This window comes from Kogia breviceps, chromosome 6 (genome assembly GCF_026419965.1).
Source record: "Kogia breviceps isolate mKogBre1 chromosome 6, mKogBre1 haplotype 1, whole genome shotgun sequence".
In the NCBI taxonomy this organism is placed as follows: Eukaryota; Metazoa; Chordata; class Mammalia; order Artiodactyla; family Physeteridae; genus Kogia; species Kogia breviceps.
Window position 1 is genome coordinate 1,606,528 of NC_081315.1, and position 18,175 is coordinate 1,624,702.

Genomic DNA, 18,175 nt, shown 5'->3' on the forward strand with positions numbered 1-18,175 from the left:
AGAGTTACCGGAATTTATACAATGTTCAAGGAATAGCCTTTGAAGTGAACAGAACACAATGTGCTATAGTCATAGCACACACTCTACTTAAGCAATCGAATCAGTGTAAATGTTTCTAAGATGAGAGAAAGCATGTTTCTGTATAAAGTCATAAAATGTCTCCTTGATTAGAATTACCCTTATCCTCCCGTATTTATGCTCTCTGGTGGACAGGCTGGTCTCTGTCTGTGTTCGTCTCTCCTTTCTCCCTCCTTCCCACTGGTAATGGCACCCACTAACTCCTGGCTGTAATGGTGGGCCCCAGATCCAACCTCTGTTATTTCTTCCTTCCAGACACAGGCATTGGGTTAAAGCTGGAATGTGACCTCGGAAAGCTGATTAGGATAAACCTCAAATCTTAGGATGTCTTGCAGGAAAGCGGCAAGGACACTGCTTTTGTTCCAGCTGGAAACACCAGTTGCTACCTCCATGAGAAGAATTCATTTTTTTTTTTTCTTAACTGAAGTATTGTTGATATACAATGTTGTGTTAGTTTCTGGTGTAAAGGAAAGTGATATATATATATGGTTATTTTTCAGATTCTCTTCCCTTATAGCTTATTACAAAATATTGAGTAGACTTCTCTGTGCTATACTGTAGGTCCCTGTTGGTTGTCTATTTTATGTATAGTAGTGCGTGTGTGTTAATCCCGACGGTGACATCATGATTGCTGGCATTGTCACTGATGGTGGCAAGGGATGAAAGGGAGCTGGAGGGAAGTTGGGTCGCTGTGGCATCTGGTGGCTAGGACAACAGCAGTGGCTTGAAATATTAGAGCACTTCAGCTTCTTTTCCTGACCTCAGAGGACAAACGCAGAGGACTTGAGGAATGAAACCCTATGAGCGTACAATTAAGAGCGTGTGTGGAGACGGAAGGACTCCTTGGTGTTCGAATGAGTTCCTCCTCTCAGGTAGTAGTGGGGAATTCATGGCTTGGGGAAAGCTAAGTTAACAGTGTGCACTGACCATTAAATGCTCGAGCACGCGTCCCTGATACAGTGGCAGACAAAGTGGGGAGTACAGATGCAGCCGGTTATGACGTTTGTACAGACTTGGTTGAGGCTGGACGCCTAGAAATTCCAAACTGGCCAGAATTCCCATTTCTTCCCAAGCAGAAGCAAACCTTTTAACTCTGCAAGGGAGCCACCCCCTATGTGCAAATATATATTTTTAAATACATATTTAACATATAAGTATATATTAAAATGTCTATTCATATAAAATATCTAATAGATAAATATATAGTAAAATATATACATGTATTTTAATGTCCATGCATGGAACAGTTGCTTCCCAAGATGAAGCCAATCCTTTCTCACGCCAACATCTCTCATCGTCTTTAGGCCAACAGTAAGAGTTTTATCCCACCGTATCCTCAAAAGCGGTACTGGAAGTACGCCGGATGTGATGACCTCTGCAGCAGAACACACTAAACTGGGTACGTTATATTGATGACACCATGTAAATTGGAACTGATGAGCCAGAAGTATCAATAGTAAGTCATTTAGATGCCTTGCAAAAATATGTGTGACCAAGTGTGAGAGACAAACCCCTCAGAAGTAAGAGGGTCTGCCTCACAGGTAAAGTTTTTTTTTTTTTTTTTTTTTTTTTGCGGTACGCGGACCTCTCACTGCCGTGGCCTCTCCCGTTGCGGAGCACAGGCTCCGGACGCGCAGGCCCAGCGGCCACGGCTCACGGGCCCAGCCGCTCCGCGGAACGTGGGATCCTCCCGGACCGGGGCACGAACCCGTGACCCCTGCATCGGCAGGCGGACTCTCAACCACTGCGCCACCACGGAAGCCCACAGGTAAAGTTTTTTAAGCATCATTGATCTGAGGCTGGCTGTGCCTTTCAGCACCTATCACACGGAAAGAAGCAAAGTCTGGCAGATCTGTTTGCATTCTGCAGGCCACGTGCACCGCATTTGGGCTGGCTGCCCGGTCACGTTTATTGGTACTCACCTACGAGGCTGCCGGTTGGACCCAAAGAAATCAACTACAACAGCAGTTTCAGGCTGCAGAGCAGGCTGACGCCTAGTAGACCCAGTGGTGTTTGAAGTGTCTGGGGCAGACGGCTGCTGACATAGACTGTGGCAAACTCTAATAAGGGAGTCACAGCGCAGATGCCTAGCGTTTGAAGTAAAACCTCGCTCCCCGCTGCTGGCAACTACTTTTCATTTCAAAAGTAGCTTCTGACTTTCCACAGGGTACTGGGACTGGGCTTCTGTCCAGGGGATTTGACGTGATTCTACAACGCACTGTTCCCATCCTAAAGGAGTGACATTATGTGATCCACTGAACCTCGAGCTTGTACACGCACAGCAGCATACCATTGTGAAGTAGAAATGGTGTGACGCGAACCAGGGGAGAGGAAATGGACATGCAACGGAGGAGAAGTGATTAACAATCCGCTGCAGTGCTTCTTGTATTCTCTTGTCCAGTGTTCATGCAAGAGACAACTCTAGAAATCCCAAAAAGAAAAGACCACACGGGACTCCGATCCTGCAGGAATGAAGGTTTGCATCCCATACACCAAGGCAAGACTTCCGTCTAGCCGAAGTGCTGACAAAATAATGTGGAAATGGAGCCAGTGCTGGAAGAAGGTGGCTGCGATTACATATTTAAATCTTGTAATCATCTGCAGATTGGAAAATGGTTGTGGCTCTGGTTTAAGCTATTTATTTGTTCCTTTTCTTCTCCTTTTTGTCCCCTCTTACATGATATGAGAACCACAGGGGAGGCCTGCTGAATACTTTTGGCTAGCAGCTCGCCCTTCTAATTTCTGCTGTCACCCGTTGACTGAAAGCCAAATGTATTTAAAAAAAAAAAAAAAGAAAACATTTTATGACAGTTGAATTTGATATTGTGATTACATAATTTAGTTAAAATACCTTCTAAATTGACAACATGTGAAAGGAGAATTGTTGAAAACTCTGTTGAATGTTCTGGAAAGGGTCAGTCATGCAAATAGGCACAAAATTTTATTCTGGTTAGGGGTGAGTGAGACTATCATATGCTATTAGAAAAACCCTAAAAATGGAAAAAGATTTACTGTTAAGATTTCTCCACCGATATTCTTAAATTCTCTTCCCACTTTAAACAGATTGAAATGGGAAACTAGTCAGTAGAGCCATGTTCAAGGTAACGGCCTGGTCCCTCTTCAAATAAGAGGACGGACTGTATGTTTATCAGTATGAAATGAAAGCAGGCTTTTTCAGGTATGCATATGTCTTCTCTGTTTTAGATTTTTTGCTTTAACTGCCTTTTTAAAGAAATAGTAGCTATCGTATGGAACACCAAAGGCTGACAATTCTCAACATTAACCTCTGCGTGAGACCTCTTCCCCGAGTTTCAGAATCATTGTCAAGTGCTGACGCAACGTCTGGAGAGGGCGTGTCCCACGGACCCTGTGAAGCCAACACATCAGAGAGTGAACAGACCGCCTTGTGTGCTTCCCGGCTTCTCTACAGCTCGTCCTGAGATGAGGCAGCATTTTCCTGGCCCTCGGCCTCCTGTCCTGGGAGTCGGCTTTGTCTCTTCATCACCTGTATCTCCAGCACGCACAAGTTCACTGACGAGTTCTACTGAGTTTCCATCCTAAATACTTCCTGAAACCAACCTTTCCTTCCTCTCTGCACTCTTGCTCTCTTAATCCAGTCAGCCCCACCAGGAATACAGCCATTTACCCGCTCCCCTACATTCAATGTTTCCCCATAAATACATTCTTCCCACAGCCTCCAGGGTGTTCCATTTAAATGCAAATCTTAAGAACTCACCTCTCTACTTAAAACTCTCAAATGGTTCCCCTCTCCTATTGGCTAAGCTACATATTTCTGACTGTGGTCTGGCTGATTCCCGTTTCTCCTTGTCTCACACGTCCCATCCTACAGACCCTGCACTGTGTGTAATTCCTGGATCGCACCCATGCCTGTCTGGATGGGACTGCTCGTAAATGAGGTGTTCTTGGGGTCAAGCAAGATGGCAACAGAGGAGGCTCTCTGTGACTCTCCCCCTCAGGACTCAGCACGGAGGAAGCAGGCAAAAATGAAAGGGACCCACTGAGTCCTCAAGGATATACTGTACAGCAACAGAGAATATAGCCAAGGTTTTAAAATGATTTTAAATGCAGTATAATCTATAAAAATCTTGAATCACTATGTTGCGCACCTGAAGCTAATATAATATGGCAAATCAACTACACTGCAATTTAAAAAAAGCTGCTATCTGAGGATCAGGCTTCTGACTTAGCACGCATCTGGGGGCTGGCCAACATCCTCCCTGGAAACTGGGGAAGCTAAGCAGACACCTCCCCTGCTTTCTCCCTCCAGTCCTCTCTAAGCTGCTAAATTGCCAGTATCCCCCTAGAAGGACCTTGTACACATGTCTGGACCCCCAGCTTTGGGGCTGCTGCCCAAGGGACAGGCCCCAAGATCACCAGCTCTGATAGCCAACAGGGCTTGCATTCATAAAGAAGCAGTCCTTAATGGGTGCAGGAGCACCCTCCCCATTCCTCTGTGGCTTTACACCGGGGTCCAGCACAGAGGGAGAGCAGGAAAAACACCCATCTCCAAGTTTACCCCTGGAAGGGGCTTAATTACTTACTATGCCAGCTGCTCTCTGAGGCCCCACCTTCCAATCAGCCTGCATCTCTAGGTGCAGACTACAGTTCTCCCCTTTGGGACACTGACAGGTCTTGGCGTGTTCTCAACTGCTAGAACAAATAAGAATGAAGATGGTGGCTTGGACAATCACAAAGGTTTCAGAGACAACGCGGAGCTCGGGCCGGCTGATTGACAAGGTTTATCTTCCACGCCAGACCACTCGGTCAAGACTGGGAGAGGTGGCCATTTTATCTAATGTGCAGACACCAACACACAGAGTGAAGGAAAATGAAGAAACAGAGGAATACATTCCAAACTAAAGAACAGGATAAATCTCCAGAAAGAGATCTTAGTGAAATGCAGATATGTGACTTACCTGACAGAGAGTTCAAGATAGTGGGCATAAAAATTGAGTCATGAAGAAATAGAAGATCTGAACAGACCGATTACTAGTAAGAGGCTGAATCAATTACTACTAAAGAGGTTGAACCAACAAAGAAAAGTACAAGATAAGATGGCTTCTCTGGTGAATTCTACCAAATATTTAAAGAAGAATTAATACCAATTTTTCTCAAACTCTTCCAAAAATCAGAAGAGGAGAGAACACTTCCAAACTCATTTAATGAGGCCAGTTATCAAATCCAGACAAGCACACTACAAGAAAAGAAAATTTCAGACCAATATTCCAGGTGAACATTCATTAAAAAGTATTCAACAATTCATCCCACCATCACCCCCTGCCCTGAGATTGGGATTGACATATATACACTAATATGTATAAAATAGATAACTAATAAGAACCTGCTTATTTATAAGACATAAATAAATAAAATTAAAATTTAAAAAAATTCAACAAAATATTAGCAAAGCTAATTCAACAGTACATTAAAAGGATCATACACCATGATCAAGTAGGATTCATTTCAAGGTTGTAAGGATGATTCAACATCTGCAAATCAATAAGTATGAAATACCACATTAACAAATGGAAGGATAAAAATTATCAACAGATATAGAAAAAACATTTGACAAAATTAAATTCTTTTCATGATAAAAACTCTCAACAAATTGGGTATAGAGGGAATTTTCCTCAACATAATAAAGGCCATATATGACAAGCCCACATCTAACATCATATTCAATGGTGAAAAGCTGAAAGCTTTTTCTCTAAGATCAGGAAAAAGCCAGGGATGCCCACTCTCACCATTTCTATTCAGCATAGTACTGGAAATCCTAGCCTGAGCAATTAAGTAAGAAAAAGCAAGAAAGACATCCAAATTGGAAAGGAAGAAGTAAAATTGTCTCTCTTTGCAGATGACAAGTTACCGTATATAACAAACTCTAAAGACTTCACCAAAAAACTGTTAGAACTAATAAACTCATTAAAGTGTCAGAATACAAAATCAACATACAAAAATCAGTTGCATTTCTGTACACCAACAATGAACTATCTGAAAAAGAAATTGAGAACATAATACATTTACAATAGCATCAAAAAGAATAAAATACTCTACACTGAATCCTATAAGATATTGATGAAAGAAATTGAAGAAGACCCAAATAAATGGAAAGTTTGTCTGCATTTATGGATAGAAGAATTAATATTGTCAAAATGTCCATACTACTCAAAGCCATCTACAGAGTCAGTGCAATCCCTATCAAAATTCCAATAGCATTTTTCACAGAAATAGAAAAATAAAATCCTAAAATTTGTATGAAATCACAAAAGACCACAAATAGCCAAAGCAATTTTGAAAAAGAAGAAATAAGCTAGAGGCAGACTCTCTGCTTTCAAACTATATTACAAGGCTTTAGAAACCAAAACAGTGTGTTATTGACATTAAAAACAGACAGATAGATCCATGGAACAGAATAGAGAAATAAACCCATGTATATATGACAAATTCATTTTTGATAAAGGAGCCAAGATTATACAATGAGGAAATGAAAGTTTCTTCAATAAATGGTGTTGAGAAAACCAGATGGTCACATTCAAAAGAATGAAATTGGACCCCAGTCTCACACCACACACAAAACTCAACTCCAAATGAGTTAAAGACTTGAACATAGAACCTGAAACCATAAAAATCCTAGAAGAAAACATAGAGGGTAAGCCCCCTGACATGGGTCTTGGCAATGATTTTTCTTTTTTGGTTTGACACCAAAAGCGAAAATAAACCAGTAGGCCTACATCAAACTAAAAAGCTTCTGTGCATCAAAGAAAACCACCAACAGAATGAAAAGGCAACCTATGGAATGGCAGAAAATATTTGCAATTCTTATATTTGATAAGGGGTCATATCTGAAATATATAAGGGATTTATCACAATAGCATAAAAACAAATAATTAATATATATATGAATTAAAAATGGGCAAAGGAACTGAATAGACATTTTTCCAAAGAAGACACACAAATGGCCAACTGTTACATGAAAAGGTGCTCAATATCATTAATTATCAAAAAGATGCAAATCAAAAATCACAATGAGATATTACTTCTCCTTTCAGGATGGCTATTACAAGAGATAGCAAGAGATAAGCAAAGAGATAGCAAATGCTGGCAAGGATGAGGAGAAAAGTGAATTACTGTATACTGTTAGTGGGAATGCAAGTTGGTGCAGCCACTAGGGAAAACAGTATGGAGTTTCCTCAAGAAATTAAAAATAGAACTACCATATGAGCCAGCAATCCCACCGCTGGGTTCTACCCAAAGGAAGTGAAATCATCATCTCCAAGAGATAACTGTACTCCTATGTTCACTGCAGCATTATTCATAATAGTCAAGGTATGGAAACAACCTAAATCTCTGTCAATGCATGAATTGATCAAGAAAATGTGATATATATATATAATGTACTATGTATATGATATATAATATATATACAAAAATATTCCACTGTGGAATATTATCCAGCCTCAATATGCACGGACCTGCAGGGCACTATGTTAAGTGAAATAAGCCAGGCAGAGAAAGACAAATACTGCATGGTGTCATTGATATGTGAAGTGTTTTTTAAAAAGTCATACTTACAGCGACAGAGAATAGAAAAGCGGTTGCCTGAGGTGGCGGGCAGGGAAGGGAGAAGTTGGTGAAAGGGTTCAAACCTTTAGGTGTAAGGTGAATAAGGTTTGAGGATCTAATGTATAACACGGTGACTATTGTTGATAACACTGTATTATATAATTGAAATTTAGTAAGTGAATAGAACTGAAATGTTCCTACAAACAAACAAGGGTAAAACTGTGAGGCAATGGATGTGTTAATTAACTTGATGGGGATAATCCTCGCACAATGATGTATACGTATATCAAATAATCACATTTTATACTTTACTTTCTATTTTATTTGTCAATTAAACTTTAGTGAAGCTAAACAATTAAAAAAAAAAGTGCTCTGTTTACCTACATCTCAACCTTCATCTGGTTTACCTCTACGTGACTCAATTTAGGTGTCAGCCTTTATTGATTTTCCTCTGCCCTGAGCTCCAAGATATAACGTGGATAATAAGTTTTGTTTTTGCCTTGTTATATTTCTTAATCATATGCCTATTTATTTCATTTCTTACTGCCTTTCTCACATGGTCCTAACAATTTGCTTACTTGAATGAAGTCCAGAAACTTCCTGAGGAAAGCTTCTCTTGTACCCATGTTTTATGCACTGTTACATCAAGCTCATTATTTAGAATATCCTTGTCCTATTTAATTTGTCGAATTAATTAATGGATTGAAACACTTTTCCAATAAATATTTCTGCTATAGGATTGCTATTAATTGGGGTAAAATTAATTAAAATCCATGTAATCAGAGCCCCTAAAGAAACCAAAATGAAAACTTCACTTATTCTTTCCATTTTTGGACTTCATTCTAAGTTCATTTTTAAAAATATACAAAAGCTTAATTTTAGATATATGTTTTGAGTCATATAAATTTGATTTTATTCAATCAATGATCAAGTGTGTCACAATAGAAAAGAATAATCAGTATTGTCTCAATCTGAATAACTATTTATATTAATATTATTCTTTATCTTAATTAAAGAACTGAAACTCCCCGGAATGAATATCTCTTTCTATTTACTGTCCCGAGTGATTAAAATCCTCGTGTTTTTTTCTTCTATTTTTTTAATTTTCTCTGTCTCAGCCAATAATGTCTCAAGTTTGGACCCCGGCTTCCTCCTGCAGGATCTGCACCCAAGCCTTTCTGATAGCCACATGTGCAGCCACATGTGCAGCCACATGTGCAGTCCCAGAGGAGCGGCAGGAAGGCAGGTGATCTTCACCTTATTGAGACTTCATCACAGGAAACTATGACATTGACATTTATAATCCAATTTTGGTAACGAATTCAGCTAAAATATGCTCTGCCAGTCATTTCAAAGCTGTCACCCCCCTGCGCCTGTCGCACCCCCTCACACATATAACGACTTTCCTTAATGCTTTTTCATTACGGAACACAAATTGAAACTTCACAGAATATGTACGCATATATAAAATCCTAAGCATTGCAAACCAGATTTTAAAAGACAATTATTATTTCCTATATTGAAACAAAGACTGAGTAAAACAGAAATGAAAATTTTATGTATAATATTTATTTCTAGCCTTAATGCTAAAATTATATTGAAACACACACAAAACAGCAACAGTAAAAGAGACCAAGCAAACGAACAAATGACAGAATGCATAATATTTTTATTTCTTCCATTTTTACTATAATTTATCCTTGCTTCAGAAACTTACATTTTAGATAATTACCAAAATTAAACAGCAGAGGGCAGAAAATAGCAAACTGTTTCTTTGAGCACACTTCTATTCAATTGCAGTCCTGGTAGTTTTGAAATTTTCAAATTTGATTCTATTACTGATCCATCTGAGGTATGTTCTTGAAACAGAGTTTCTAAGTATTAAAAATAAATTGCAGTATTTTTCATTTATTTGCATAACCACTTCCTTCAGGCAATTTAAATTCATCACATTGATACTGACAGTATTCTATGCCTGAAAAATGTTATGTAATAAATGTTATAGTGAATTTGAAAAAGTTCCATGAATGATAATATAAGTACAGTGATGCTAATACTGCAGGAGATGTATCTATATATGATGCAAAAGGTACATGCCTTGTGAAAGACACATTAACAGAAAAACAGTTGAATTACAAGTCATGCCTACTAAAATTATTTCCATTTTATACATGGATTATAATTGGTCACTAAACAGTAATACTTGCCTTGAGTTATTACATATTATTTACTAGGAAAGATGCTTCTATGATTCAGCAAATTCTTATTTTATATTGTTTGTTTTTATAGAATGTAATTCAGTCCATTTTGAGTCCATCTTCTCCCCGACTTTAAAATAGATTAAGATGAAAATAGTTTTTAAAAAGTCCTCTTCAAAAAAATAAAATAATTTACATTGACCCATACTTCAACCATGACCAATTCTCCACATTTAACTTTCTCTCTCTCTCTCCTTTCATTCCTAGTTACTTGGCATGAAGTTGAAGTTTTTCTTGTGGAAAAAAATTGAATGAAGAAAAAATATGGCTGAAAAAAGTAAGTTTTATTTTGCCCTGAGTTGTTATTCATTCTTTTACACATTAAAAATATTTTAGAGAATAATTCAAATCATTTTGGTGACTTACATCACAACTAGTGATTGAATAGATAAGATGTATTTAATTATTGTTTATATTGTAAACTTGGATATATATTTATTTATGTTCTTCTCACCATTTTTATTCCTTTTTAATTTTTTAAAAGGCTAAATGCATTTTGACTCACAACACCTGTTATATGCAGAGAAGTGTTTATTAATGGACTAAAATAAATTCTTGGTGATAAAATTGGGAGGTATTTGTACCTGTAGTATAAAAAACTTCATAATTGATTATGGATATTTTTACTTCCTGGCTTAGGAGAACATACCGAAAATCAAAAACAGGGAAAGACCATGATTTGAAATCAGGATTACAGGATTAGAGAGCCATAGAGGCCGCTTTGCTCATCTTTCCCATTTTTTAAAAAAATTGAGGCCCAAAGTGGTGAAGGGTCAAGTATGGGGCACTACAGTCAACAAGGAGGCTGTACGAATGATACCAATGGGACGAGTGCACAGGAAAGCAGCACGATAGACGAACTCCTGCCGTTCTGACATATTACCAGGCTACGCCTTCCGTATCGTGGGCTCCGATCTCCTGCCTCCTGGAAACAGTCACTTGCACTCAGTCGTCCTCGATTTCTTTGTTTAAACCGCAAAAGCCATAGACGGAGTGAGGAATTTCTGCCACAGCAGGTCCCAGGCATCAGTTTGGCAGGCAGTGTGAGGCCCCTAAGTCCCCACGGGGAAGCCCAGGCTTCTATCCTGCTCACCACCCCCCTCCCCACAAACTTTTCATCCCTAGCCTCATCTTTCTTCTCCAGTGGTCTCCAGTTCGCGGGGTCAAAGGGGCGAGAGCTTGCTTTACTTTCTTGGGGCGGTGGTTATTTTCAAAACTCACGACCAAAACGCGATGGAGCAGCCGGTTTCTAACTCAGTCTCTGGGAAAGGGTGTGCAGCTCAGCGGCCTTTCCAGACTTGCTTCATCTTTTAATTTCTCTATCCTACGAAGCTTTCCTTGAAACGGAGTCTTCTGCTTTCAAGCTGTGCAAAGACAGACTTCTACGGCCAAAACTACACATGTCTCTACGACGGTGGGGGGGCGGGGGGGGGAAGTCTGCAGTGAAAGCTGCGAGAGGGACCCGCACTTAGCAGGCTGGGCACAGTGTTAAGATGCGATTTCCGTGCAGAGTATTTCAAAGGTTCAGTCTTGATCTTCTCCTGTGCGGCTTTGGCCTTTAAAGATAGACCTCGGGGTTTTTCCCTGGATCCTGGCTACCTCCCATTTAGCTAAAGTTGACAGTTTTGGAGCCCCTCCTCATGGGTGTTTTGTTTGCTCGCTTGCTTTCCTGGTGGATCAGGTGCGGTGGGGGGCAGCGTTTCGCTATTGCTGGGTGGGTTTTACAGGCTCTGGAAGATAAAAATCAGAATTGCTTGTATCGTACGGCAGTAGGGCCTGGTGAGAGAACGCTTCACCGCCAGCAGCACGGAGCCACTCGGCTTCGCACGGCAGCCGGAAACGGGCTTTGCCGCGTTCGGTCCGGGTTGGAGCAGCTCCCAGCGCCGCAGCCGCCGCGGCGGCACAAAGGTAGCGCCGCGCCGCGCCGGCCGGAGCGGGGGCGCTGTCCGCGGTGCTGAAAGGCGAGCGCCGGTGGGCGCGACAGCTCGCGAGACCCGAGGTCTCGCCGGGGGGCCGCGGCGACCCGGCTCGGAGCCGCGTTCCCAGCTCCGTGCGCGCGACGCCGGGGCGCGCGGGGCGCGCGGGGGGAGGGGCGTCCCGGCCGCCCGCCCGCGGCGAGTCGCGCACGCGCGCCGGGCCCGTCTCTGGGACTCGTGTGCGTGCGTGTGTATGTGTGTGTGTGTGCGCGTGTGTGTGCGCGCGCGCGCGTGTGAGAGCCGGGAGAGGGAGAAGCGCGCGAGGGTGAGTGTGTGAGTGCATGGGAGGGTGCTGAGTGTGCCGAGGCGCTGGGACCACAGCGGCAGCCTGCTGGAAGCTGCATCCAACCAGTCTCCGGACTTCGCGAGCGGGGACCGGGCGCAGGGCGGCAGCCACCCGCAGGACCTGGGAAATAGGGATTCCTCTGCCACCACTTCGTGTTTCTAGCAGCTCGGTGCTACATTGCTGTCTCAAAATGCAGAGGATCTAATTTGCCAAGGAGAACGGCCAAAGAAGGAAGAGGAGGAAAAGGGGGGAAAAAAAAGGGTATTTTGTGGATGCTCTACTTTTCTTGGAAATGCAAAAGATTATGCATATATCTGTCCTCCTTTCTCCTGTTTTGTGGGGACTGATTTTCGGTGTCTCTTCTAACAGCATACAGATAGGTAGGTACCCTTTGTGCTCTGCTTTTGAATTGTGCATAATTTGGTGGTAATCTTTGTTCACGGTGGACAAATTAATTCATGTCATGTAGACTTATGTCATACCTTGACTGCATTCCAGATTTAAACTGCCTGGAATATATATGTTTTCCTTAGGATGAGGCAAAGGCAGAAGACTATGCCTCTGATACAAGAGAGGGAAAGGCTTCTCTTTAATGACCCCCAGATTTTTATTCCATCTGCCGTCACAGCATCTTCCGGTTTGTTCAGGTTCTCTAGGGCTCTGAATGCACAGCTTGTGTTCACTAGGAAGGGAGGACGTTTCTGGCCACCCTCCTTGCCCTCGGGCCCCCCTGTGCCTTGACCCTCGGCCTAGGATGCTGCCGCCCCCCCCGCGCACATGCACACGCACACACACACCGGCTCCCGGGTCCGTGGATGTGTTTATTCGGCCTGCTAGTGTGAACGAGGGGCTCCGGGGCAGTCGGGCGCTAGCGGGCTCCCCTGCTTTCCGCCGGGCGCTGACACTGTCCTCCCGCTTGGTGTTTGTTCTTTGCAGGGGGCCTGTTTCCCAGGGGCGCCGATCAGGAATACAGTGCATTTCGGGTAGGGATGGTTCAGTTCTCCACTTCGGAGTTCAGACTGACACCCCACATCGACAATTTGGAGGTAGCCAACAGCTTCGCAGTCACCAATGCTTGTGAGTAAGGAATATTTATGCACTTTCGGGGGGGCCGCGCGGGGGCTGGTGTGTGTGTGTGTGTGTTCCTGCGTGTCAGTGTCGGGGCGCAGTGACTGCACGCGCGCGTGCGTGTGGCAGCGTCGGGGGAAGGTGTCGGCGACCGCGGGGACCCCCGCTGGCTGGGGCCTGGGGGGCGGTGAAGAGCCGGCGAAAGGCGGCGGAGAGTGTGCGCCCTGGAGCTCGGGTGGGGTGGGTGTCGGAGGTGAGGGGGCGCCCTTGGGTGCAGGGCTCCCGGCGTAGCTGGAGTCTTCAGGGCGAGCCCTTCACCCCCGCGCCCCGCGAGCACGCGGTGCCCCGGGGCGCGCCGTCGGGCTGCCTGGTGAAGCCACGGCCCCGGGTTGGAATCCGCAGGCCCCGCTCGGGGTCCCCGTGCGGACCGCGTGAGGCTGTAGGCTCCCCCGAGACGGGACACGTTGTCACAGGGGTCCCGCAGTGCGCTCGGCACCCGACGCCCCCCGAGGGCCGCGGCGCGGCTGACGCAGGCCGGGGATCGCGGCCCGAGCGCAGCGGCGAGCGTGCCCGGGGCGCTCGTCCGCAGGTCGCGGGGCTCCCGCCGCGGCCGCGGGAGGAGAAGGACGCGAGAGCGGCGGGACGCGCCGGGTGCGGAAGCTGGCGACGCGGCCGAGCAGCCAGCTTAGCGCGCGCAGCCGTCCCGCTCGTCCCGGCGCGGCGCGCGGTGTCCGGGCACCGGCCGCGGAGCTGCATCCGGGCCTCCGAGCGCTGGGACCCAAGCAGTCAAGCCCCCGCGCGGTTCCGGGGGAAGGCCGGCCGGCCCGGCTCCAGGCGCGGCCGCCCCCGGAGCCCCTGCCCTCCGCCAGCGGCTGGCATCCTTTCCTGCCGGCTGGGTGGCGGGGACTCTTTTCGGGCTTGACGGCCTCGGTGCTTATTGCACAGTTGGCAGTCTCGCGGGCGGGCTTGCAGATGGCCCCCCTCGCACTCCGGCTACCTGCGACGGAGCCCGCGGAACCTGGCCGCGGAGAAAGCCCGACCGCGGAGGCCCCCCGGTAGACAGGCAGCTGGCGGCCGTCCCGCGGCTCCGTGAAAAGCCTTAAGCGTAGAGCCCGTGGGTTAGCCCGACTGTAGTGTCAGAAACAGCATCCGCTCGGTTTGAAGCTCCCGTCCACCGAATGAATGCAGGAACGAAGCCGCTGGCTTTGACCGATGGAGCAGGGGTCGTCATCGTGGCTCTGTTAGATGCTGAGAAGTCAACTGTCTAGGAAAACCTGTTTAAGAAGATTTCAGTGTTGTGTGTTTTCTTCACATGTTGGTTCTAAGTGAGAAAAGGAACTGGGCACGGTGAGGAGGAGAGAGAGAGAGAGAGAGAGAGAGAGAGGCTTAAGTGGATTTGCAGTTTAAAAAAAAACTCCATAGAAGAATGTAATAATATATATCTTGGAAAATTTATATATATATATGTATGTATACAAAGAAACCGGCTGTAGTTTAAGTTTTGAAGGCTTTTATGCTTGACCTGTTTACCTATCAGATTTTGATTATTCATTTGATTTGATATCAGGTTTCCTTTTTCTTCCCCTGAATTGTGAATCTGACACACAACTGTGCTAAGGATCTGACTGTATGTAATTGTATACTAGTGTGAAAATGCTGTGGGAAGTAATGAACCTCAGGCAAGACTATGATTATTGGAAGGATCTAGAGTTTTAAAACAAGGTGAAAACAATGTGAATATGGGCAATGACAGAGAAGTTCACTCATTGGTGAAAATCATGCCAGGGCCTGGCTGAGAGCACAGGAGACAGGTGCCCTGAGAGCAGAGAATATGTCTTCATTCCCAACGCTGCATGACTGTGCTGGGCCTCTGTAAGGACTAAAAAGTCACGGCGAGGTGAGGTGAGGCGACTAGTTTACGTCCTCAATCTCAAGATTTGTGCATAGATTTATTTAATATAAATTTTATTGAAATAAGATATGCAGGCAGAAACTGTACATATATTAAACACGTCTATATAAATCCATCCATTTCCACAGAATGAGTACATGTAATAAGAGATAGATTTCATTTAAACACACACACACACACACACAAAATTGAATTCGCTTGACCACAATTCTGAGAAAATGGGAAAATCACATCTTCATTTTGCACAGATTTTTTTTTCTTAGAAAATGGAGCTGAAATAAAAAGTTACATGTCTCCAGGTCCCAAATTTTCTCCTCTGTGGATTATTCTAAGACACTAAAACAAATTATGGTGAGGAACTGAATGCATTTTCAAGTTTCCGACACGGGAATTCAGAGCCATGGTCTCTGCAACTCCCGTGTTATAAGTAGTCTTACCGATTGCTGAACAGAACTAGTTGAGGCCCTGGTACAGAAGAGAGACTCATTGGATAGAATTTTCTGGAGTTGACATTAACTCATTGACCAGGCACTCAATTTCTTCATTCATTTAGGAATTCCTAAATTCATTCCTTTAGGAATTTTACAATAAGGAGTTTGCAAAATGAAATGGAGTGTTTGTATCCTTTTTTCTTTTTTCCCCAAGAGCAATAGAAAATGTAAAATTAGTGTACCTCTTTTCAGAGAGAGAAAGAGAGAGAGAGAGATGCTTGTATAAACTATACTCCTAAAGTTAGCAGTCAAGAAATGAATGGAGATCTCTAATATCAAATTTATTAAGATGAGTCTTGATCACTTAAATCGTGCTCAAGGCTTTTTCTCCATAGCTTTTGTTTCCTTGTCTTCTCAGTCAGGGGAATCCATGATTCTTTCCTATATGAAGTGGAAGCAGCAGTGTCAAATATGTTGATAGAAACCCAACCGACTTTCTTCCATTTCCTCCAGAAATCTAAGGAATTCTGCTTCTTAACTCCAGTATTAAAATGTGTATCATCAATCAGTGTTCATAAAGTAGCTTGTCCTTGCTCCGAGTTAAATCATAAAAATCCCATAGGGTAAATTTAACCCTAAATGTAACGTATAAATTTAATATATTAAGAAAGCAGAGTGGTAAACCTTAATATAATTTCAAACTAGAAGAGATATTAGTCTGCTAATTTAGTTGTATTCCTGAGACGGAGGGACTTCTTTGGAACTGCTGAGGCCGAAGGGGCTTTCAGGGTCCAGCAGGATCCATGGAATGGGTTAAGGTTATGCAAACGAAATGAAGTCATTATATTCTGAACTGGGTAAGTGACTGTGCAGGCTCTGAGCTCCCTCCCACTCCCTGTTTCACAGTTACAGTGGGAATAATGGAAGGACCTACTTGTTCCCATTTGTTTCCATGGGTACCTGAGGAAATAAAGACACATTTCCAATTTCTTACTTTCTCCTTTTATTTTCCCCTCCCTCCCCACTTCCTTTCCTCCTTCTTTCTTATTAGCTAGAGAGCCTACTAAGGTGAGGGTTTTTTTTTTCCCTGAAGGTTGCTCAAACATGAGACTTCAATATGAGAAAATCCATGAAATCAGAAAAATAAATAAATTAGCATCTGATGTTCAACAGTTGAATCAGTAATGGGCCTCAAGAATTCCTTCCTTCCTTCCTCCCCCCCTCCGCCCCCTTCAGTATTTGCTGAGTGTCTTCTAGATGTCAGAGAATAAACGAATGCTGTTCCTACAGTAATTCATTTTTTCCTAACCTTTCCCCTCAATGCTCTTTCAAATAGTTTTCAAATCCTTATTGGCCTGGATGCATTTCCTGTGCACTGTCTGCTGGGTCTTGTCTAAGAAGTTTAGTCTGAGGATGTGGAGATATTCTAGTAGTTTTTCTACAAAAGCAATTTATTAAAGTAACTCAACATTTTTGTGAAAATAATAAATGTGATATCGGCATATGTGTATACACCACATATTGTGTATAGGTTAACAAAATCAACAGCAGGTTTTAGGCGAATACTACATATGTTTACATTCTAAAAAGTTGTAATAAAGTTTAATGTACTATTTACTAAAACTTTGTTTTAGTAAATTTGTTTTATTTTAAACAAAATAAAACTGTCTAAAAGGGCTATGAACATGAGTATTTGATCACATAGGGCTTTGGAATTAAACATATTAAATAGTAAATGTCCTCTTCAAAATCTTTCCTAATTTTTACTGAAAGACTTTGACAAATAGCTATTAAGCTATTTAAAAATAATTTAGTAGTTTCGTATTTCAATTTCATAACAATAAATTATAAAAATATTAAATTTCAAGAAACATCAGATAAAATCTACTTTTCCTCTAAGCCAGCAGATGGAGATGTTGGAGAAATACTGTTCTTTTGTAAAACTGCTGCACACGCTGCCTTTTGAAGCAACATAAACCCATTCATTTAGAGAGATGGAAGAAATACGTGTAAATGGCATCTATTTTGGAAAAACTCACTTAAAATGATGTGTTTGAAAACTAGCTCCAAATGCTTTTTAAAAAGAGTGCCTTCGATTTTATTTTAAAAATAGATTATCTTCAATCTTCTTGTGAATTTGATTTGGAAAGAAATTCAGGAACACCATTGATTTATAAATGCTCTCGGACAAGAGAGAATTCTAAAAGTATACTTTTTCCTTGGAGAAAGAATCAAGACTTTTTAACCTTGATGCTTCAGATCTTATTTATTTACTTATTTTATGGGAGTAGAGTTGATTTACAATGTCGTGTTAGTTTCAGGTGTACAGCAAAGCGAATCATATACATATATATATATATAAAATTGTCCTTTATTGATTACTACAAAATATTGAGTAGAGTTCCCTGTGCTATCCAGTAGGTACTTCAGATATTATTTTAAGGTATATTTCTTATGATTGAATTTCAGTCATGAATTATTGAGATTGTGTATCTGTGTTCATCACATTAATTGGTGCTTGCTAAACCTTTATTACACTTTGCATGAATTTGTGTGTGTGTGTTTGTATAGTTATAATTATA

At 42.7% G+C, this 18,175-nt stretch overlaps 1 protein-coding gene across 4 annotated transcripts in view; it reads left to right on the plus strand.

Annotated features, from left to right (window-relative positions):
- The first annotated feature begins 12,014 nt into the window (after positions 1–12,014).
- The window catches only part of GRIA2 (glutamate ionotropic receptor AMPA type subunit 2), a 164,934-nt gene continuing 158,773 nt past the window's right edge, over positions 12,015–18,175 (plus strand). For 3 of the 4 annotated variants that reach the window (XM_067035427.1, XM_067035429.1, XM_067035430.1), the window contains exons 1-2: positions 12,015–12,562; positions 13,119–13,259. In XM_067035427.1, the coding sequence (XP_066891528.1) occupies positions 12,475–12,562; positions 13,119–13,259 (229 nt within the window). In that variant the 5' untranslated portion in view covers positions 12,015–12,474. Of the gene's footprint in view, positions 12,563–12,728; positions 12,820–13,118; positions 13,260–18,175 lie in introns of those variants that run through there. The other variant, XM_067035428.1, reaches the window with a different exon arrangement.